Source organism: Moschus berezovskii, chromosome 28 (assembly GCF_049115385.1).
Source record: "Moschus berezovskii isolate FMDL1 chromosome 28, NW_MosBer_1.0, whole genome shotgun sequence".
NCBI classification, from domain to species: Eukaryota; Metazoa; Chordata; class Mammalia; order Artiodactyla; family Moschidae; genus Moschus; species Moschus berezovskii.
Window position 1 is genome coordinate 26,461,938 of NC_142487.1, and position 23,900 is coordinate 26,485,837.

The following is a 23,900-nucleotide window of genomic DNA, read 5'->3' on the forward strand; positions in this document are numbered from 1 at the left end:
GGACTGAGGAGCCTGGAGGGTTACAGTCCATGGGGTTGCAGAGAGTTAACACTACTGAAGCGACTTAGCACGCACACATTCGTCTCTTAGCTAGAATAGTAATCAAAAGGGAAGTTGTTTCTTCTGTGACAAGCTTCCTAGCAGAAACAATATAAATATTTTAACACGAAATAAATAGGTTGAGAGAAGGAAACCGGAAACACAGATCTTTTCTCAGATCTGCCCTGTGTCCTGTGTGCCTACCTGATCATGGAGGACTCCTCGATGGTCCTGATTTGACAGATGGCAACGCTTTCCCCTGCTTTTGTCAAGTTTCTTTGGATTTTGTGACCCTATGGACTGTAGCCCACCAGGTTCCTCTGTCTATGGGATTCTCCAGGCCAGAACACTGGAGTGGGTTGCCATGCTCTTCTCCAGGGGATCTTCCTGACCCAGGGATCGAACCCAGGTCTCCTGCATTGCAGGCAAATTACTATCCGTCTGATCCATCAGGGAAGCTCAAGGATAAAGGGAGCAGACTTTTTTTTTTTTTTTAGTGGAGATTGTTCTTATTTACTCAAATACTGTTTTATTTTATTTAGTAGGTGCCAGAGAACAAGGTTTGGTCATACTTCCGTGTCTGTTTTTCACTGTCCTCTCCAGTTCCCTGGTACTCGAGTCTCAGACAGGAGGGCTGAGCTGGACGATGAGGCTGGATTAGGGAAAGCCCAGAGGGGCAAAATCAGTGAGAAAAGAACTGACTGCTGCCCACCCTGGCCTGGACCTTGAGAACCTGCTCTGTGCCTTAGCGTCTACGGTCACGTGACTTTGCTGTTCTGTCGTGTTAAGTAGCACTTCTTTATTCTTCCAGAGCTCTTCTGCCCCAGAAAATGGCTCGGTTGTTTCTTAGAGCAACTTCTCTAAAGACCCACCAACTCTTTTTTTTTGGCTGCACTGGGTTTTGGTCGCTGGGCAAGGGTTTCCTCTGCTTGCGGCAAGGGGGGCTGCTCTCTCGAGTGGCTCGTGGGCTTCTTGTCGCCGTGGCTCCTCGTGTTGCGGACCACGGACTAGGTACGTGGCCTCCAGTGGTGTGGCGCACGGGCCCAGCTGCTTCTTGGCGTGGGGCAGTCCTCTGGAACCAGGGATGGAACTGGTGTTCCCTGCATTGAGAGGCAGATTGGAAACTCCTGGACCACCAGGGAAGCCCAGTTTTTTCTGTTTAACAGTTTAGAAAATTTGCTTTATGATATAAATTAGATATCCGATAGCCGTTAAAGGTAATACTCATACATAATTTTTAGCACCAAATCACAAGTGATTGCCAAACATCTGTTTCTAAAATGCTCTCTCCGTATCAAGAGACTCTGTCTAAAAGCAGTCACTTCTTCTTGGTTAAAATATTATCCATTGTTTTCTCGTTATTAGTATTTTCATTTAAAGTGCAGCAAATGTATTTTCTTTTTTAAATTAATAATTGTTATTGGAATATAGTTAATTTACAATGCTGTGTGAGTTTCAGGTATACAGCAAAACGGATCTGTTTTATATATATATATATATATATATATACACACACACTCTTTTTTAGCCTCTATTCCCATCCGGGTCATTACAGAGTACTGAGCAGAGTTCCCTGTGCTATACATTATATTTCAATCACAATCTCCCAATTTCTCTCTCTCACTCCTGCTTAATAGTATCTTTAAAGGACTAGATTAAGCTTTTTTTTTTTTCCCAGCTGAGTCACGCGACTTGTAGGGTCTTAGTTCCCTGACCAGGGATTGAACCCAAACTCTGGCAGTGAAAGTGCTGAGTCCTAACTACTAGACCACCAGGGAATTCCCATGCATTTATTTTTATTCTATTTGCCAGATAGTGTGTTATGGACAGCATTTAATCACAAAAAACACAGGAGATTTAAAACTACTCTTTTAAAGAGGACAATGAATAGCTTATCTGTATAAAATTCTTTTCTGTAACACAGCCAGCAAAGCACTGAGTGGCACAAAGATTCCAGTGGTCGTGCCTCATCTTTCAAAGTCTAGTATTGAGTCCCTCTTGCAGGAAACTCATGCAACCCCCAGCCTTTAAAAATAAAATTAACCTCATGGTGATATCCTGTAACAATCTCTGAACTTTTGGCTTCAGTTTCTTGGCTGCAGTTGCTTATCTGTGAGTGATTCAGTGATGAATTTTGTGTGAAGGAATTTTTGTAATTTAATCCTAGAATTAAACATCTCTGGAGAGTTAGCTGCTTCTTTAGTTGTTATTAATAGTTGTTTTTTTTTTTTTTTTAAATCATACACTGGGACTTCTCTGATGATCCAGTGCAGGGAGCATGGCTTTGATCCCTGCTGGCTCAGATAGTAAAGAATCTGCCTGCAATGTGGGAGACCCAGGTTCAATCCCTGGGTCGGGAAGATCCCCTGGAGGAGGAAATGGCAACCCGCTCCAATATTCTTGCCTGGAGAATCCCACAGACAGAGGAGCCTGGCAGGCTGCAAGGCATGGGGTCAGAAAAAGTTGGACACAACCGAGCACACACACACAAAACACACAGGGAACTAAGATTCCATGCATGCCACACGGTAGGGCCCCCCCAAATCATAGTGTTTCAGTTAAAGAACTCATTTATTACTGAGAATATATCTTCTCCCCTAAACGTATTTAGTGGTTCATGAAAAAAAAATCAGTTTTTATAGGTATGACATCACTGGAACAGGATCAGGCATATAACCTCAGCTGAGGCATGTTAGAAATAGCTGCTCTTCTCTTTCAATGGTAGAGCAGTCTTCCCACACCGTGTAATTTATTCTAACACGTGTTCGCTGACATCTACAGCAATATTTTCTTATGCATTTTCCAACTGTTTGCTGACAAATGAATGTATTTTATCTTGCAGTTATATTTTCTAGTTATTGTTTTCCTATTTTAACATTTGTTGGTTTATATTTGTGTTTTCTACCTTTCTAGAAATAACCAATGTTTCCCCAGTGATGTGTGGCTTTGGGTCTTTTAACGTTAAATACACTTCTCATCAAGTTTAGGAAAAACGGTAAAGTATTTGATTGTCTCTTTTCTCTAAAAGTCATTACGAAAGAAAAGCCCTACAGGTGTTTAATCAATCTGGATGCTCTAAACACCTAATTTTTCAATGTCTTTCTGTATGTGATATTGGCACTGCGGAGACCTCAGTAAGCCGAAGTGTCCTTGTCCCTATCCTCACAGGTTTGTCTCCTGGAGTGAGAGCCGGAAACTCCAATGTCAGGAATTCCCTGGTGGTCCAGTGGTTAGGACTTTCCCTGCCAGGGCCCAGGTGCAGTCACTGGTTGGGGAACTGAGGTCTAACAAGCTACGTGGTGTGGCCAAAAAGAAAACAAAATAAAGCAACTCGAGTGTCGTGTGAAAAGGATAACTTAGGGCCATGCCAGGGCCACCCATGCTCAGTTTGTACGTGTTGAGAGAGGTCGAGGAAGGCTTCTCCAGGTGAGTGACATAAATTTAGATCTAAAGATGCTTGGAAGCTAGTTATACAAAGGGGATTGGGAGTGGTGGTGTGCGGTGGTCCTCACCCTTTTTTGGTGCCAGGGACTGGTTTCGTGGAAGATAATTTTTCTATAGACTGGGGTAGCAGGGATGATTTGGGGATGATTCAGGCGCATGACATCTGTTGTCCACTTTAATCTTATGCTGCCGCTCATCTGACAGGAGGTACTGGTCTGTGGCCAGGAGGTTAGGGACCCTTCGTGGAGACAGTCTTCCAGAAAGAGGGAACAACACGTGAAGGGCTGACAGTCAGAGCCATCAGGTTTCATTCAGAGAATAAAAAGCTCTTCCAGACTGGATCCTGGAATGTGAGGAGGGAGGGGCGAGGGCTGTGGGCTGGCACATGGGTTGAATCAGGGAGAGCCTTCTGAGTCTGGATCTTATTCTAGGGACGATGGAGAGATGCAGAAATGTTTGAGTAGATGGGTGCAGGATGGCATCATTAGACACATTCCCAGAGGTCTCAGTGTGGAGGTTACTGGAAGTTGGCCAGGTTGGAGGCAAGAGGGTCAGTTAGGGAGCAGTTCTGAACTGCGGGGAGGAGTGGGAGGGTGAGTCCAGGTGAATGGATGTGGATAGAGGGACTGGAATCAACAGATCCCTGCAGGTGGGACACTCGGCACATAGGGATGGAGTATTTGAGGGAGTAAGTGCCATTAGATGATGGACTCAAGGGGGAGATGGATCTGTTTTGGTTGGTGTCTGGGGCTGAGTTTCTTAGAAACAGACTCTGGATAATCTCTGGAGATCCACTTGTGAGGGAGTGAGGAAGGCTGGATTAGGCAGAAGGAGCTGATCCCTAAAGCTATGGACACCGAGGCCTGAGCCACTTTACAGGGCGTTCTGGAGCTAGGATGGCCCTTTAGAAATGGCCCAAATTAAGGCCAGCCTTTGTTATCACTACATCAGCCAGACATTGACTGCTCCGGGGGAGGAGTGTAATCTTGGGTGAGACAGTTCACAGGACCTGGCACAAGATGGTAGCCAAGGCCTGGGACTCCGTTGTGAGTGCTCAGATGTCAATGGTCTGAGTAGCTAGTCTATACTCTGAAGATGGTTTTAGACAAAGCACCACAGTACCCACTGCAGTGGCAGAAGATCTTATGCTTAACTTGGGACATGCTTATTTCTAAGTACTTATGGATTTATTATCCATCCTTAGTTCACAAGTAACTAGTTAATTTCAAGTGTGGGATGTACAAGGCATTGGGCTAACTGGTGGGGGTGTTGGAAGATGCAAAGATGAGGGTTTGCATAGGGACCAATGAGATCCCTTCTGGGGTGGAAATGACCCACACTTTAGCTTCTCCTCCCAAAAGGATTAAGTCTGATTGCTTTTCCTTGGCTCAGATACCTTTCTAGTTCTCCTCTTTCTCCGACTCTTCTCTTGGACTTAGTAGAAAACAAGCCCAAACACCAGTTCCTTTCAAAGAAGCCCAGACATAATGTAAAAGTTGCAAAGGGTTAGGAAACCTTGTTGGGTTCTCAACAGATCTTGTCCGCTGGCCCATAGTTTCTGAAGATGACTCTTGGCTGGTATCCCAAACCCAAAATTTCTTGCTCTTTTTTGATTGTCTGGAGTTCATACAACAACTCTTTCCTCGACCTTATCCCTCTCTTTCCTTGGGCAAGACTGGTTTTTTAGGCCTAAAGAGACAGCAGGAGATGAAGATTAGTGAATCCATCTAGGGGCCAGGAATTATGAGGTCATGGGCCTCTAAAATAACGCCCAACTTTGCATCATTAAATTCACTAACTGATGAGTCCATCAAACTGAGGTGGCGCCAATGTCCTGGCCACTTATGTAAATAAATCAAAATCTAAGCCCAGAAATACTTCAAGGTTAGGAAATCAAAATCGATAAGGACGACCAATCACAAACAGCCACGTTAAGCGGGAGACACTCAAGTAGCTTGCTCGCTGTGCATCCTCACCTCCTCTCTGCCTCTCCCCAGCTCTGTGGGTGGCGCCCCATCACTTCCGGTTTGGCCCTGCCCTCTTGGAATAGATTTTTGCTCAAATCAATTTAAAACTCTTTTAATGCATCTCAGCTTATCTTTTAATAGGACACAGCCCCACCCCCTTCAGGTCGCCTAGTGAAGGCTTTGCAGGTATTTCCGAAGGAGGTTCTGGAAAGGGCATCTGTTTATGGTTCACTAACAAATAAATAATAAGAGGAATCCTCTTAGACCTCCGCTCAGTCTGTTTCTAGCGGGTTGATAATAATCTAAATGTGGTTATGATTTCTTTCAAGGGTATGTTTTTGAAAACTTGAAAAAAAAATTCTGGTTCTATCAATATTTTGTTCAGCCCTTGAGATGGATCAGCTACAGATCTTAGAATTATAATCCTAGTGTCAAGTAGTGTAATAATTCCTTTGAAAACAAGCCAACAGATTTAACGTATGAAACTATAAATACCTAGGCCTAGCTTAGTTTTGAGCTAAAAAAATGTGTCAGCTCAAGTCAGGGGACTGTCAGTTTAAGGAGTGGTTTGGCAGGCATTTTGATGGTGAGATAAAGAAAAGGCTTTTCTTTTTGTTTTCCTTCTTCTCTCCCACAAGGAACACACCTTTTGTGTGCTCTGCCCAACAAAGGAATTTCCCAATTTCATAGAATCCAGGGGGGAAGTATGATGTATGTAGACTATCTGTATGTACCTGTAATGCCTCTTCAAACCCAAAAAAGGCTTTAAAAAAAGAAAAAGCTGGGATTTTGCAATTCACTGATTGGAGGAAAAACGAAGACATTAAGAATTGGTAATAAGAACAGCACCAACAAAATCCCAAAGGGTTTGGAATTTCTTTAGTTTCTATTTGGCAGAAGAATAGTATGATTTCTTTGTCTTGCCCTTTCTTATCTATGGCAGTCAAATAATAGATTATTTCATTCTTTACTACTATTGTTGCCCAAAGCAGAGTGGTATCCAAGATAGCACGATAATAGAATGAAACTTTTATTGGATTTTTGGAAGAGGGGTAGTGTTTTTATTTTTTAAAACTTACCCTAAAATTTGTTTTTTCTGTTGTGAAATTAATTCAGTGATTTCATAGAATTAAGATGAATGGGTGCTTTGCTTTTCACTAACGGTCTACCTGGACAAGGGATTTCTCTGAAATCCTCGTAAAAATAGAACAAAGATAATTTGCAAGAAATTATCTTTTACTTTTGGTTGGTTTGGGGTTTTTTAAAAGCAGATGCAATGTCAACTGTTACCGCTTGTGCAAATGATGAATTGTGCTTTCAAACAAATTTCCTCCAGCCGAGGCTTGACCAAAACGCCGGGCTTTGTAACAAAGCTCTGTTCAAAGAGTATTTGACGTTATGAAGCCATGTGAGGCAGTTCTGCAAACGAAGGCTCTTTACCATAAGCAATCCAGATTTGAGTTTGGGGAGTACAGTTCTTGTACTTCAGTTCTTCTTCAAACACTTTATGCTGTGCTTTCAACTCTTGGAAGAAGGGAATTGGGGGAGGGGCAAGAAAGTATTTTAAGTACACAAAGATTCTAAACTTAAGAAAGCTAGGATTTACTACAGCAGGTAGGGGCGTTATGAAATTCCATACATTGTGATTTGTGTAGTGTATCAAGATTTCATAAGCAAGGCCTTGTATCCATTTCAATGCACATCATGTTTTCACATGCATATTAATAAAGGCCCACCTTTGAGAGAAGGAAAAAAGGCCTCCTTTCAAATGAAATCAAGCCCAAGTAAAGTTGAAACTCAACCCACAGGGTACTGGCACCATTTTCAGGCTAAAAGGAGATGATTTTCAATTTCATCGTCTTGTAACACTGATAAATGTGACCCAGTGGTTTGCAGAATTTGCAGGTTACATAGGTCTTTCTAAACACGTGTAAATATGTGTCCCAATCTCTGCAACTCCAAACAACGTGCAGTTGGCAAAGACCAACAATTCTTCTGTGAGACAATCATTTGGTTCATTTACATGAAAAGTCTTAAATAGCAAAAATGCTCCTTGCAATTTACATCAGACAATGACCCCATAACAGAGAACAATGGCTTCCTCGATGGAAGTTAATGCAGAGGAGAGAAACACTGAGGTTTAGAAAACAAAACTTTTCAGCACACTTTGCAAATATTAACCGATATTTAAAATAAAGCACAGAAAAGCTTCCTGTGCTGTGAGTCTGCACGGCTCCTGGAGAGCTACTAGTGTCTTCAGAATGAGATTAAACAGGAGTGACCCTTTTTAAGAGGTTATGTGGCATTGTTTTCAGGTCCTTCCATTTTGTACTATTTCCAGGGTGAGCACAGTGCACTTGATTTGGGGCTTCCTCGCGTTAAAGAAAAACAAGAAGCAAAAAACCTTTCAACCCAGTGCATGCCTGTGAACCATGTAGGAACCAGGACCAGGGCTGGAGGAAGAGCATACCTGATCTGGTGGTAATACATTGTCTCCACCTCGGATGTGTTAAGGATTATACACCTCTGTGGTCTTTACATGGGGTTTCTGTATGTATCTTTTTGAGTTCTGGAGGCTCTGACCACCTGCTGTAGGTACCAAGTGCTTGTTACATTTGTACACGTCTCCCTTCTTGAATTTAAAGACCCAGCTATAACATCTTGTTTACTCAATATCATTCCCCCATTAAAAAAAAAAAAAAGACTACATGAACCGAACATGCCATGTTTCAATCTGGCCCCAGTGGCTTTTTCTCTGAAAAGCAAAACGTGTGTCTTCTACACCAGGGCTTTCTCCCCACCCCAGGGGGTGTCTTCCATCCTTTTGTGGCTCAGTTTAAGGCGAAAAGGGCTCCAAACCACTAACTACCTAGGAGAGAGCCCCCTTCTTCCACCTCCAGGGAGAATTTCAGATGTAATGCATCTGAAGATAGCGTGCTCTCTTCTGACTTCTTTGCCACCATTGCGAGGATCACAAAACACCAGCGCTTTGGCTTCAGGATCTTTTTGCAACCATCTTTGGCGAGGCCTTGCTTCCTTCCACTCGAGTAAGTTGCGGCTTGGGGCCGTGGAGAGGGCCGGCCGAGAGGCTGCGATGTCGGTGGAGGCAGCCGCGGCCCTGCCCGCAGCCCCGCAGCTCCAGCACCTCGACCACCACGACCACCGGCCCTGCCCCCGGCCCCGGGCGAGGGAGCGGCGGCCGCAGACGGGCGGGTCGGCGGGGCGCGCCGCGCCGGCCCCGGCCGGGCGCCCGCGGGCTGCGGGGCTTCGCGTGTCGCCTCCTTCTCCCCGAGCCTCCCTGCCCCCCGCGCCGGCCGCCCCCTCCCCCTCGCCCGCGCTCCCTTTTGTTCGCTCTCCGCTCGGGCCGAGCCTCCGCCGCCGCCCCGCCGCCCGGGGCCCGCACCCCCGTCGTAGGCCCCGGCGCGGCCGCCCCGCCGCCCCGCCGCCGCCCCGCCGCCGCCGCCGCCGCGCGGCCTAGAGCGCGGCGCCCGGGGAGGCGCGCGGGGCCCGGGCCGGGCGCACGGCGAGGCCGCGGCGGCGGGGCGGCGGCGCCGGCAGCATCGGCGGCGGCACCGGCGGGCGAGGCCGCCCCGCCGCTCACGCACAGCCCGGCCGCGGCGGCGGGGATGCGACGACACGCCCGTGGCATGGAAGCAGCAGCAGCAGCAGCAGCCGCCGGCGGCGCCGCGCGGAACAAAGGTCATCCGAGCTGCGGCCCAGACGCCCGGGCTTGACCGCTGCGAGGGCCGACCCCGGGCCGGGGGTGGGTGTGCGCCCCGGGGCGCGGGGCGCGCAGGGCCGCGGAGCAAGCGGGGCGCGCGCGCGGGCGGGCGGGCGGCTCCCCCCGGGGGCGAGGCTGGGGCGCCGGCCCCTCGTGCCCGGGGCCTTGGCGATCGCCGGCCGGCGCGTGTGGCTCTGGTCCCTGGGCCTGATCGCCGCGGCCTGTCCCACGGCCGGCCTCGGGGCCCGCCGGCCTTCGCGCCCCGCCGGCCTCCTCGGGGGGTGGGGAGGGGGTAGGGGGCACCCGAGGCCCCGCCGGTTCCGAGAGGGGGCCACGTGAGCGCAGCCTCCCCCCGCAGCAGCGCGGGTGCTGCGCGGCGCATTGTTTAAAAGGCCTCTGTGCCCCCTGGGTCCCCGGGTCTGCCCCCCGCACCCCCCACACAGACATCCCTAGGCTTTTTGTTCTTTTTTTTTTTTCTGGCCCGAGGTGAAGGGGTTTGGGCTCCCCCCCACCCCAGGTGCTTGAAAGGAGAGAAGGTCGGAGGAGGAGGAGACGGGGCCCCCGCTGGTGCTGCTGGTGACAGGGAGGGCGAGGAGAGGGCCGGGAGGGGGCTGGGGGGGACAGGCGGAGAGCAGCCTGGTCAACAAGCCAGCACCACCCTGCCAGGGGGCCCAGGCCGGCTGCCGCCACCAGCGCGGGCAGGGGGAGCAGACACACACGTAGATGGCTCTTTCTTGGGGGGCTCGTGGTCAGCCACCAAGCCAGAGCGCACACACTTGACACAACACGTACACAAAGCCCTGAGCCAGGTTGTGGGAGGTAAGTGCGGGAAGGAGCAGGGCGCGGGCCGCAGGGCTCCGCGGTGGGCTCCGGGCGGAGGCGAGGGGTGGGTCCGAGGGGCTCTGGGGCGCTGGAGAGGTGAGGCTCTCCAAGGCTGTGCGCTCGCGGGGTGATGGGGACGGCGGGGGACACTCGAGGACCCTCCCCTCCTCCCCAGGACCCGAAGGGGGGCAGCCAGCCCCAGCGAGATGCCCCCCGCTGCTGCTGATTTTCAGGGACTTGTTGGCAACTCAGCGAGGGTTGCCATAGCTTTTTTATGTAGGGTGACCAGAACCGGCTGAAACTGGTTTGAGGCAGATCAGCTCCTGAACACAATGCAGTCCCTGAGCTACTACAGTGGGATAGCAGCTTCCTCCCTTCATGGCAGCCAAAAGCCGAGGCGCTTGCAGGAAGGGACCGTCCCAACACACTATGTGAATGCACACTTAGACAGCACACAGCACGGGTACGTGACTAACGGAGCCCTAGAAGATTCTGTGTAGAGAAGATGGGGGAAAATGTGCAGGTTTGCAAGCTTGAGATGACTTGGGCTTTTCCTGCCTTTTTCTTTTGCTTAAGGGATGGACAAGGAGCTGAGATTTATGGCCCTTCCTAAAGACAAAAAATGTGCCTTGGTAGGGTGGGGACACTGGATTTCTTCAGTTCTCTTCTCTCTCTCTCTCTTGCTCTGCGTTTTTAACAAAACCAAACCCAAACGAACTGATGGATTTGTAATGGTAGTTTGTTTGTTGCTGGAGAATGCTACTTTGCATGCTTTTCTTCTCTTGCAGGGTATGTTCCGTTTTGTGCTTTTTGTTTTAGAAGCTACTAAAGGGTGTTGGGGATACGTCTGGCTGTTATGAAGGCCAAAAGGTAACACTATTGTTCTAGGAAATGAACATAAATGCATTCCAGTGATGCTGCAAGGCATACATGCTGTCTTTTTTTTCCTTGTAGGCCTGTTGACTGGGGCTGCCTTTAACCCTTTCATATTTGCAGAGAATGCAACCGTGTGACAGTAACTGAACACTGGTCCAAAGTCTTTCCAAAAGGTCAAGGTTCACAAGGTGAGATACGATATTCTGAGCATGAATTTCAGTATTTATTTGAAGCTCCGTTCAGACACAGACTGACAGTGGCTTGGGACCCTGGAGCTAATACTGGGTGGAGAGTGGAGAAGAAATACTCATAACGTTAGCCAAGTTTAATGGGATTAGAGGGACTTTTATGAGGGTGTTGCTATCAGGGCGAAATCAGAATGACTTCATTAAATCGCATGTGGCTGGTCATTTAGAAGAGGCAGGCCTGAAAAGAAGTGAGTTGGAGAGAATGGTAGGCGTCAGGGCCTTGTGGAGAATGCACTGTTTTACATAAGACTGAAGCATTACACGTGTAGCTTTTTCTCCCCGATGATTACAGAAAAAGGGAAGGACTTTGCCAAAAATCCAGGCGTCCTGGCCACCTTTCAGGGATTTGAGGAGTCTGAAGGTAGATTTGCCTTTTGTTCATTGATCACCTTTCTCTTTACCTCGCCCTGTGTGTTAAGCTGAAAGGCTTTTCACTCCGAGTCGAGTGGTGGAATGGCTTTTATTGATCTGGGGGGCTGTGAATGGTGAGTTTGCCATTGGATTATTTGTGGCATACGTTTTAATGTGGAATCCTTAACATGGTGCCAGGAGGGGGGACTGGGGTAGTCTGGCTTCCTCTGTTAAAGGATGCTTGTTAACTGAAAGCTGTACAGCAGTGGATGGCAGACAATGTCCAATGCCTTACAAGATGACAGTTCTATTTCAGCTGGTATTTTTATGCATCCTGAAAAAACCAAGAGGTTTTTGAGGAGGAGAGAGAAGCAGGCAGTAACGAGTGGTGGCAAAGTAAGGAACAAAGGCAGTGAGAACTTACAGGGGAACATGAAGCGTTTCGCCTTGGGGTTCCTTGTGAAAAGGACTGCAGCTTCCCCAGACAGGAAGCCAGCAGCACCAGAATCAATCCAAGATGATCTCAGCTATGGATAGAGGAGTTCTGGCTTCTGGTTTGGTCAAAGTACAGTCAGGCGGAGCCCATGGAAGGCACAGTGGAAAACAACTGTCTCCCCTACTTTGTAGAGGGTATTTTGTTCCTTTTTGCATTCAGCAGAGTAGTCTTTTCAGAAATGCGGAGGGTCTTAGGAGAGGTTGTGTGCTGGCAGTTAGTGGGCAGAGTCTCTGCAGTGAAGGGTGTCAAGTATGTGAGGGTTTTATTGTTGAATTTTTTTTCTCATGATCTCAGAGCATCCAGCGTGTGATGAAACGGAGAAACAACAGTACATGGTTAGCTCAGAATACTTGCTGTGGTATTTAATAAAGATAAATGTAATCTCGGACTGGTAGACCAGTAAACAGCTTATGCGATGAAACAGAATTCTTTACAAATCGCTGTGTGAAAATTGGTTTTCAGTTCTACATTTTTGCCTGCCAGAGGTTCTGTGTCTGAATGTGGCCGAAATCTGCTTGCAAAGCAGATCCCAGTCCACGTTGCATGATACGCTGTTCCTGCTTTTCTGGTGCCAGCTAAAACTCAGATGGCTAAATATGATAGACCTTAATTAGCTTAATACAATAAGCTATTTTTTAAATAATTGAGTCCTTCAGTCCTGTTTTTAGAAAGTCAATGATTTTTATTTAACTCTGACAACTGACCCCCTGCTGCGACGGATCCTTGAAAAGGATGTTTTAAAAGCCCTTTTCGTAAGGCGTGGCGTGTCCCAGAATGTTCTGGTTTACTCTCTGTGGTTTTTAGCTTTGTTACCCTCCACCCCTCCCCCCTGACCCTGGCCCCTGCAAACGCTCCTGGAAAATAGCATGTGTTTTGTACGAAGGCCTGTCTTTCCAGCTGCAGAGGGCCGTTGCAAGTCGGAGAGCTGGTTCTCCAGGGTTGCAATCAGGAGCTCATCTCGGCCGGAGGTTTGTCTCAGGTGGCGGTATCGGGCCGGGCTCTGAGCCTGTCACAGGCCTGGGACTCCCCGGAGGGGAACCGGAGTTTCCTGGGTTCAGGAATGTGAGCATGGAGAAGCCAGAGCGTCCCCTTTCCCAGAAGGAGCCAGGCCAGGAGCAGGGAGGCACCCAGGCTGGGGACTGGCTCGCCCCTGCCGGGCCCCGGCCCTGCCCGGCGTGGTTGCCTGCGGGGGTCTCCTGGGGGCCCCGGGCCTGTGTGCCTCTGGCTGGGTGGGGTGGGTCCCCTGGAAAGAAAGTGTCACTGGGTGGTGAACCTTGGCTTGTTCTTGTCATTCGCCTACGTGGAGTCACTTTTTCCACCTTGAAGAATGGGGTCCCGGGTTTCTAGAACTCTCAGCCTCCTGCTTTCAGAGAACTCGTGTTTTTGCTCTCTCTTCTCGCAAGGAGATTCTCCTGCCTCCTCCTGCCTTGCCTTGACTCCTTTTTAAAGGAAGGAGGAAGGCTGCGGCCGACCTGTGGATGGAATTTTCTGCGGATCCCTTCCAGGGGATGAGTTAGAACTGGAGGATTTGTCTGGGGAGACTCCGGCCTTCCCCCTTGTCGCTCCCTTGACATGCGCTCCTGGGCTCTGCTGGGGGGCGCCGTCGGTCTCCTGGTGCTTTTGAGTGACTTCCCCCGTATCCTTGGTGAGACTCCATTTAGCTCTTCGCCACTGGAGCCGCGTTGCCAGCACAGGGGCTGCAGGAAGATCTGGGGGACGATTTGGGGTTGGTTCCCCCCCATTCCCTTAACATCTCTTCCTCATCAGCGCACTATAGTAGCAACACAGTAGTAACAAACACAACTGGTAAAGGGGAAGGAAATCTGCGGCCCCACGGGCCCGCCAGGCTGGTCCATCCACAGGGCTTCCCAGGCGAGAATACTGGAGTGGGCTGCCATTACCTTTCTCCGGAATCTTCCTAACCCAGGGATTGAACCCGCATCTCCTGCGCTGGCAGGCAAGTGCTTTACCACTCAGCCACCAGGGGAGCCCCAAGGAAATCCATACCTTTGTGTTAATTACACAGGCATCACCCCAAGGGATATTGTGGGTATGGGTTCCAGACCACCACAATAAAGGGATTATGGCAATGAAGCAAGTCGCTCGAATTTTTTCGGTTTCTCGGTATATATAAAAGTTATGTCTACACTGTAGTCTTTTATTAAGTGTGCAATAGCATTATGTCTAGAAACACTGTATCAAAAGTACTTCATTGCTGCAGAAAATGTTAGCCATCATCTGATAATGCACAGTTATCAAAAAGCTTCAGTTTTTTTTTTTAAAAAAACTGGTATCTTTGAAGGGCAATAAAACAAACTGCAGTCAGAGAAGGTATGCCTGTGTTTGGTGTATGATCTCTAAGTATGTCGTGGTTAAGTGGTTAACCTTTTCTTTACGTACAGTCAAACTTACTCCGCGGTGTGCAGTCTTACGGGTTTTGACAAGTGTGTCGCGCCGTGTTTGCCCCAACATTACCAACAGGGACTCGTTCAGTCTCCTGAAACCTTCCCACCTGTTGTCCGTTTTTGGTCAGACTCTCCTCTCCACTCCCACCCCTCTGGCAGCCACCAATTTGTTCTGACCTTATATTTGGTCTTTTCCAGAACGCCATGCAAATGGCTTCCTTCACTTAAAAAGTGCATTTGAAGGACAGTCCACATTCTTTTGTGTATCCATGCTTGGTTCTTCTTTTATTGCCAAGTTGTGTAGACCTCTGTATGGATGTCCCGTGGTTTGTTTCTCTGTTCTTCCGTTGAAAGACACAAGGGTTGTTTCCAGTTTTTTTTTTCAATCCTGTTCCCAGAATAAAGTGGCTATAAAAATTTGCATACGGGTTTTTGTCTGAACGTAAGTATTTATGTCTGTTTGGTACGGACTGAGGAGTGGGATGGCTGGGTCATGGTGAGGAGGTGAGAATTCAGAGTCAGGATGAAAGTAAATTCAGCTGGTCGTAGCTCACGAAAAGATCTAGCGTTGTCAGCTGCAGTTAAGACTTCCCAAGTACCTTTTTCGTAGCAAATGCTATCTGAAGATACATGAGAGGTGTTCACGATAATAGACCACTCACTAACGGGATGACAGGCTTTATAACCCAGAACGAATTGGAATTAGGCAAAAGTGGAAACAAGAACCTCCAAGTGGTAAAGTAGCCTTCATTTCCCTCAGCAGTTATTCCTGATCTCTTCAGAACCATTTGGCAGTTTAATTTTTACATTTGTCTTCAGGTTCCATAAAACACCAGCCAGTGACAGAATCGAAGTTTTGGAAAGGGGTACGAAATCTTAGCTGTGTCAGGAGCTTACTGTTAATTATAATTTGATTCCTTGAGTTTCAAAATATTGGCGTTATTTTGATATTTGAAGTTACTTTTTAGCTTTTATGTCTTTTAAAGAGGTGAAAATGTGCCAGTAATCTCAAAGCCATGAAGTAGGGAGATTTTGGAAGCAGATTTTTTTTTTTTAGCGGATAAAATAGCGTTTGAGATCAGGAAGAACAAGCAGACTGAGGTCCTGCTGATGAGAAACAAGGAGACGTGGGGATCGGCATTAATTTGGGGGTTATTTCATCCATGGAGCAGATGCGGCGTTTTTCCTAAGCCCCGGACGTTGTGCTAGGCACTGGGAGGACCGAGGGCAAAGGCATCCAGAGAGGAAAAGCTGGTGGGAAGTAGCCCACGGATGCTATGATAGGAATGTGAAGGGGCCACCTAGTGCCAAGTTTAGAGGGAGGGGCCCTGGACGAGGTGGCTTCTGAGCTGAAAAAGCCAGTGAGAATATGTCAGGGAGGCAGTGACCTGGAGGGCGAGCAGAGAGCCAGTGGGGCCGCGTGTGGAAAGGCCCTGGGGGAGCTTGGTGTGGCAGATGGGGCTGGGGGAGTGGGCGGGTAGGCAGAGAGCGAGAAGTGGGCAGTGGCCGGGCTTCCGAAGGCCTTTCTGCACCGTCCACTCCAGGGTGCGCTTCCCTGTGGAGGCAGAGGGGCAGAGAAGAGCCTGTTTCTGATGAGGACCCAGGGCAGCCCTGTGAACGTGGAATGGAGGCCCTTCGGGGTCCAGTGGGCGGCTGTCCAAGAGAGGGGAAGCGGGCTCTATCCGAGGCATTGCCATGGCGATGGAGTGGTAGGTGGTGACCGCATCACGGGACCTGTGCGTGCATGTGTGTGTGTGTGTGTGTGTGTGTGTGCGCGTGCGCTGGTCTCCAGTTAGATATGCGGCCTGATCGAGGGGGAGGATGCCTGTGTGTGTGGAGGGGAGCGGAGAGGATGCTCTCTGAAGTTACTTCTCAGAGGTTACATCTGGCTCTGAGATTCTGAATTCAGGAGGCAGGAAAGGACTGCGGAGGTGGAGCTGCTGGTAGAATGAGTTCAGGTTTGGGTTGTGTTGCCCATGGGGTGTCCTTTGTCTTCCAGATCGTGTGAGCTGGGGGTCTAGATTGGGAGCAGTTAGTACAGAACAGCAGGAGAAGGCAATGGCAACCCACTGCAGTATTCTTGCCTGGAAAATCCCGTGGGAGGAGCCTGGTAGGCTGCAGTCCATGGGGTTGCTAAGAGTCGGACACGACTGAAGCGACTTAGCAGCGGCAGTGCAGAACAGAGCTGACAGGAGAGGCGAGAAGGTGTCAGTTTGGGTTGCCAGAAGACAGTGGTTTGTATAGTAAAAAGTAAAACGCATCAATGAAGGGGAGGCAGGGACTGAAGAACTTAAAGACAGACCATTTCCTGCAGGGCAGACCGTGACATCAGCAGCTTGACACCTGCAGACAGGACCGTCTGTCGTGGTGGCCTTTCCGTCGGTTTGAGACCGAGACGGTGAGGCAAGCTGAAGGCTCTTTCCCCCCACTCCCCCGTAGTGCAGGTCAAAGATCATGGCCAAGGCCCGCCCCCTCAGAAACGGGGTGCAGACAGAACTGGAAGCCTGCTCCTCATCCCTGGGCTCTTCTGCCTTGTTGATGGAGGAGCAGGACTGGGGACCAGGGGAAGTCATGGAAGGTGCTTGGAGTTGGGAGGGCCTGTTGGGGACAGGGAAGGGGAGCAGGTGTCATGGAGAAGTCGGAGGCACAGTCCAGGGCCTTTGTCCAGGGCTTTCCTGACTTTGGTCATCACGATGAGAGAGAAGAGTCTGTGCCTACCCCAGAGACGCACGCTGCTAGAATAGCGTGCTGGGAAGATGAAAACGATTCCTTTCCTGGGCACTGGGGTGGGGGACAAATGGGAGAAGGAGCGGGGAGGTGTTTTTGTTTTATTTATTCTTTGAAAAGGGTAAGATCAGTATAAATTGAAAGTGCTGTCAAGAAAAATCTTTTGTCCTCGCAAATAAACAACGATTTAAGAAATTCTTTGAATGCTCATCTACAGACAGGAAGTTCTCCGTTCTGCCTGTTTGAGATTGAGGGGAAGAGCAGATTCTCCTTAATCTAAATCTGGAGACTGAAATAAGTAGTGTCTTTAGATGAAGCCAGAGTGGCCTTCTTAGCTGTCCCGAGTATTCCCCGCCACGTGTCCTCTAGTCGACGGTCATGAGGGCCCCCAAATGCAGGTATTACTCCATCTGTGCATAATTAGAGATTCTGAGCATCCTGAAGGATCCATAGAGACCTAAAGGTGAAGTCAAGGTGGTGTAGTTCTTGAGTGTTTTTCGGGGAACCAAATTCCTGCTGGCTCATGCGGTCTAGTGATGGGTGGTGCTTTTGGTCATTTTCTTCTGTGAGGAACAGATTCTTTCTGGGTATCTGAACAGTAAGAATTTTTCAAAAACTTCCAGGTTAGAGAAGTCACAGCTCTGTGTTAAAAATAAACAACTATATAGCTGGAAATGCATTAAACATTTATAGTTATCTCTTCATTTTCCGCAGTGAGCCCAAACTGGGGTGGAGGTGGGAATCAGCAGCTAGTTAATAGCACATCTGAAACCAGAACCCACTGCCCTACAGACTTCTAGCCCAAGGCTGTTGCCATGATTATTTCTTTCTGGAATCCAAAATTGATTGTCTGGGTTTTGATGGTATAGAAGCCAGCTTTTATTTATAGTCCTTAGATCACGTGACCCTTACAGCCTGATTTACTGAAATGAAGCCCTCACACAGGTGCCCATTGGTAATCTGGTCCTTCACAGTTTTGCTGATACATCAGGAGTTGGGGAGGTAGTTTGAGGTCTCTAGCTTGAGACTTGATTATGCCTGTGTGTGTGCACTAACTCGTTTGAGTTGTGTCCAGCTCTTTGCAACCCCATGGACTGTAGCCCGCCGGGCTCATCTGTCCATGGGATTCTCCTGGCAAGAATGCTGGAGTGAGTTGCCACGCCCTCCTCCAGGGGGTCTTCCCGACACAGCGATCGAACCCATGTCCCACTGGCAGGCAGGTTTGTTACCACTAGCGCCACCTGGGAAAGCCCCCTCAGCGAGTTAACTTAAAATTGGAAACCGTACTTTTCTTGAGGGTTGTTTGGAAGATTAAGTGCACAGGAAGTGCCTAGCAGAGTGCCTGGTGCTCCATGAATCCTCCCTAAAGTCTTAGCTGTCCTATATCCCGAGCTCCCTGTTTTAGGGGAAGGACCTCATCCCTGACATCTCTGTTCTGACTTGCTGCTGACTCACCTGTTCAGTCTTTTACCTCCTTTATCGGTAGTGATTTCTGGTTTGAAGTGTGGGGCATGAAGGCATACACAGTGTTTCCTGCCTGGTCTCTAGGTTTTGAGTTGCAGCTGCCCTTTATCTGATGAAAACTGAGGGACATTTCCCTTGTTCTTACTTGGCTGCGCATAACATTTACAGCTGGAAAATCCTGAACAAATTTTGTAGTTACAGTCTTAACACTTCAACTCTCTTTGTTCCCAAGTAAATTCCACCCAGTCAGCGAGGGCCCAGCTTCTGGGTTGTCTGTCTGTTCGTCAACCGGAGTTTCAGAACAAACAAAAGTTGGCCGTGAAGCTGTGGCCGGATGGCTCAGGCCTCTGCTCTGTCCGTCTCCCCAGCCCTTTGCTGCCCGTGTTTGCTTGGCAGTGACCAGATAGTCGTGTCTTACACGCTGGACCTTGGGAGTGATGGAAGCTGGAGGGCGCAGGGGTCCTGGCCCCTGCTGTCTAGAACGGCCCTGGCCTATTGGCTGGCCCCCGCCACAGACGGCTTCTGAGCGCTCGCTGTGTGGCCAGTCCTGTTTTGGGGGTTTCCCTGGTGGCTCAGTTGGTAAAGAATCTGCCTGTCATGGAGGAGACCCGGTTTCAATCCCTGGGTTGGGAAGATCCCCTGGAGAAGGAAGTGGCAACCCACTCCAGTATTCTTGCCTGGAGAATCTGATGGACAGAGAAGCCTGGCGGGCTACAGTCCATGGGGTTGCAAGAGTTGGACACGACCTAGGGACTAAACCACCACGAGTCCTAATTGAGATGAGCTGTAAGCATAAAATATACACAGGGTTTTGAAGACTTAGATAGCAAAGAGGAATGTAAAATGTCTCATTAGTAGCTTTTTAATATAGATTTTATGTTGAAAGAATATTTTGGTTGAAAAAAACTTATTACTAAAACTTATTTCACACTATCCCCACCCTCCCAGCTCTTTTCTTTTAAAGACAGAGGGATTTCCTTGGCAGTCCAGTGGTTTAAGACTAGTAGGAATTTCCACTGCAGTGGGTGTGGGCTTGATCACTCAAGTGGGAGCTAGGATCCTGCATGCTGAGTGGCAAATAAAAAAGTGCAAAAAAAGAAAAAAAGAAAACTTGCAACTATATATGTGGTTTCCATTCTGTTTCTGTCTGATAGTGCTGATCTGGATTGTTGGATGGACGACTAAGTTTAACAGTGAAACTTCCCTGGTGCCCCGCGGTGTTTGCATTTACTGATGTTGAGTCCTTCTTTCAGTTGAAGAAGATAGGGTGAGAACTACGATAGGGTCTCCTTGTTAGAGAAACTCATTCTTCCCTGGTTTGGGCTCCCTTTCTCTCCCAGATATCCTAATTCATCTCCAGACTGCGGGATTTAGACAACCATGCCACATTGGTGTCTGATGGTGAATGGAAAGGAAATCTACTGCAAGTTTACTGCGTGGTGGAGGCTTTGTACTGACTGTCCCTCGAAAGGTATAATTAACATCCCCGGTGAGACTTACAGACGTTGAGAGACTGACTGAGGAGGGCAGCACCGAGTGGGATGGACCCCGGACTTGGAGCAGGGTCCAGCTCGCTCTGTGTTACTTCCCTGCCTTTCCCACCTGCTGCTGCGTCCTGTGCTTCCCCGACCCCAGGCCCCTCCTGGGTGCCCTTATCGTCCAGGTAGGGCTAGTGGCATACAGATCACCCCGGGGGTCTTGTTAAAATGCAGATAGTGATTCACTAGGGTTGGTTTGGGCCCGGGACCCTGCATTTGTGACCAGCTCCCAGGCGATGGTGATCTGCTGGCCCCTGGACCGCAGTGAGTAGCAGGGGTCTGTTGTGTGCCCTTGGTTTCAGATCCTCTGTCTCTGCTTCCGCGTCATCTGATGCTCCAAGCCTTGCCCGACTGCAGGAACTCACCGTCGCTTTACACGTGATGCCAGCGAGGGCATTTGGGGTCGGCCCTCATTGTTGGGTCATGGATGCCCAGCCTGGCATGAGCACTGGTTTCTGGGTATGCAGGATCTGCCTGGATACTCAGTGTATTTTTGTTCCCACATAACCTGTGTTGCTGAAGCTTCATTACCTTGGCCCCTTGACTGGGGAGACAGAGAGAGCTTTACCGTCAGGATGAGGTCCGGGAGATGCGTGGAGGGGCACCTGTTTGGAGTCACTGTGATGAACAGTGTCAGCAAGTCAACATGTAAGAGGGACTGCAGGGCTTCCCTGGGGCTCAGTGCTAAAGAAGCGTCCTGCCAGTGCAGCTTCCACCCTTGGGTCGGGAAGATCCCCTGGATCAGGAAGTGGCAACCCACTGCAGCATTCCTGCCTGGGAAATCCCACAGATGGAGGAGCCTGGTGGGCTACAGTCCATGGGGTCGCAAAGAGCTGGACACGACTTAGTGACTAAATAGCAGCCGCAGACAGGAATAACTGTGCCACGTTTGATTCAGAGACTTGGGATCTGATGGGAGGGGAGGACTCAGAGCTGTTAGCGGCCGCTGTTCCTGCCTCTGTGCCTGACAGGGAGTCGGGTGACTTGTGACTTTCCCTTAGAATGGGAGCCCTAATGAGCCTCCTCACAGGGTGGTGGTGAAGAATGGCTAATCAACACCACCTGCTTGTCTGGTGCACACGAAGGCACACACTCTGGAGGCCTTGGATCCAGATGTCTTGGGGAAGCTCAATTCCAGGCCTGAGCCAAAGGAGAAATTAAGTTCCAGTAAGGAATTTGGTGAATTATGTATTTGAACTGTAAGAGACCACAGCACTGTAGTTGGCATGTTTTAAAATTTGGAAATGAATTAAATTAGTTGTAAAGATAAAATGGTGTCTGTTACCTGAGATTCTTGGGCATCCCTGATAGCTCAGTTGATAAAGAAACCGCCTGCAATGCAGGAGACCCTGGTTCAATTCCTGGGTCGGGAAGAGCCGCTGGAGAAGGGAAAGGTTACCCACTCCAGTATTCCTGGGCTTCCCTGGTGGCTCAGCTGGTAAAGAATCCGCCTGCAATGCGGGAGACCTGGGTTTGATCCCTGGGTAGGGAAGATCCCCTGGAAAAGGGAAAGGTTCAGTTCACTTCAGTTCAGTCGCTCAGTTGTGTCTGACTCTTTGCGACCCCATGAATCACAGCACGCCAGGCCTCCCTGTCCATCACCAACTCCTGGAGTTCACTCAAACTCATGTCCATCAAGTCGGTGATGCCATCCAGCCATCTCATTCTCTGTCGTCCCCTTCTCCTCCCGCCCCCAATCCTTCCCAGCATCAGACTCTTTTCCAGTGAGTCAACTCGACGCATGAGGTGGCCAAAGTATTGGAGTTTCAGCTTTAGCATCAGTCCTTCCAATGAACACCCAGGACTGATCTCCTCTAGAATGGACTGGTTGGCTCTCCTTGCAGTCTTACCGCTCCAGTATTCTGGCCCGGAGAGTTCCATGGACTCTGTAGCCCATGGGGTCGCAGAGAGTCAGACATGCCTGACTTTCTCTTTCACTGTCACATGAGAGGCCGGGAAAGCCTCCCGTCATCGCACAGAGACCCTGGTTGAGTTTCGATCCTCCTGGCTGTTGGGAGTCTGGGAGTGCTACGACCCGTGAGTCCAGCACGTTGCATGCGGTTTCTTACTTGTTGGTTGAGCCTGTCAGCTCACGGTTTTGTGCTGAATCCCTGTCTGGGGCTGGGAGAGCATGTGTCCTGCTGTGTCAGCTGTGGCCTCACACTGCCGTGAGGGGAGCAGAAACAAGGCTGGGCATTCAGGGCAGGCGTGGCCGTGGAGTCCGCGCTGGAGAAAAGGGTTGGAATCACGGGTGTTAATCTGAGCTGGGGATGAGTTCAGGATATGTAGTGAGGTGGTAAGTCAGAGGTCTTCCTGGAGCCTGCCAAGAGTCAGGGTCAAAGACCAGCTGGGCAGATGTGCAGAGAACATCAGACGGCAAAGCACAGGTGACCGGTCCCCTGTCCATTGAGTCTGGCCAGAACCAGCAGAGCATGGCAGAGACTGGTGGGCGTGTGAGAACACACGAGGGACTTCCCAGGGGGTGTAATGGTTAAGAATCCGCTTTCCAATGCAGGGGGTGCAGGTCCGATCCCTGGTCAGGGAAGAACTAGGGTCCCACATACCTCTGCTGCTGCTGCTAAGTCGCTTCAGTTGTGTCCAACTCTGCCACCCCATAGACGGCAGCCCACCAGGCTCCCCCGTCCCTGGGATTCTCCAGGCAAGAACACTGGAGTGGGTCGCCATTTCCTTCTCCAATGCATGAAAGTGAAAAGTGAAAGTGAAGTCGCTCAGTTGTGTCTGACTCGTAGCGACCCCATGGAGCCTACCAGGCTCCTCCGTCCATGGGATTTTCCAGGCAAGAGTACTGGAGTGGGCTGCCATCGCCTTTTCCGCCACATACCTCTAGGTGCAGCCAAATAGTTTTTTCAGAAAGTAAAAACCTACAGGACCGCAGGACTTGGGAGACGCGCATGATCTCTGTGCTCGTAGGCGAACCCTTTGGACGAGCTTCGCCGTGATTCATTATCGTCAGAAAATTGCTTACCTGTAAGTGAACTGAATTTGTGTCCTAAAGGTTTTGACGCTATTATTTTCTGATACACTCACTTGGCTTCTAAAGGTGGAGACAGGAGGAAACATGCAAACAAAGAAACATTGTGAGGAAGTAGAGGCTCCACTAAAGATAAAGTGTGGGTGAACTTTTGAAAAAGAGGGATGAAGTTTTATAGAAAGGGAGGGAAGATCCAAGGTAGGAGATGATGAGGAAGCGGAGGACTTGGCCGGGGAAGGAAGTCCATGCCGAGGACACGGGGAAGCGTCTTCAGGCGGAGACAGAGTTTGAGGCAGGAAGTGAGACAAGCGGAGCTGGGAGGAAGACAGCTGACGGGTGAGCCGGTCACTTTGGGAAAGGGCCCCTCTGCGGAGCCACTGTGGATCTCTGAGTCCTTAGGCCTCGCAGCAGCCCTGCCAAGCCAGTGGCCTTAACCCACGTCAGGCCCGGGGCCCTTCTCGCCCCGAGAGGGGAGAGACGTGCAAAGCCGAGTGGTCGGCGTCGGAGCTGGCGTTCACACCCGGGTCTTTGGACCTGACGGCCGTAGCCTCACGCGCTTCAGCTTAGCAGCCAAGGTGCAGGAGCTCTTGGTGTAGAGATTCAATCTGTATTTTCTCTTTCCTCAGAAATCACGAAACCAGTATGTTTAGCTCTCAGTGTTTGCTGCGTAATCGCACGGCGCCTGCTGTGAGAAGCCGGGCCGAAGGGCTGGAGGAGTTGGCCAAGGCTGGTGTCAGGGGTGCTCCTGGGCGTGTCACTGCGTGTCTGAGGGTGCTCATGGGTAGGGGTAGGGGTGTGTGTGTGAGAGAG

At 49.7% G+C, this 23,900-nt stretch overlaps 1 protein-coding gene across 10 annotated transcripts in view; it reads left to right on the forward strand.

The window, feature by feature from the left end:
* The first annotated feature begins 8,964 nt into the window (after positions 1 to 8,964).
* Positions 8,965 to 23,900, forward strand: part of ZNF532 (zinc finger protein 532) — a 109,363-nt gene continuing 94,427 nt past the window's right edge. For 2 of the 10 annotated variants that reach the window (XM_055417456.2, XM_055417455.2), the window contains exons 1-2: positions 10,064 to 10,863; positions 10,948 to 11,057. Coding sequence is in view for 6 of the 10 variants with exons in the window: in XM_055417450.2 (XP_055273425.1) it covers positions 19,941 to 20,031 (91 nt within the window). In the remaining 4 variants the exon portion in view is untranslated. Of the gene's footprint in view, positions 9,214 to 10,048; positions 10,864 to 10,947; positions 11,058 to 19,900; positions 20,032 to 22,839; positions 23,087 to 23,900 lie in introns of those variants that run through there. The other 8 variants (XM_055417450.2, XM_055417452.2, XM_055417451.2 and 5 more) reach the window with 8 other exon arrangements.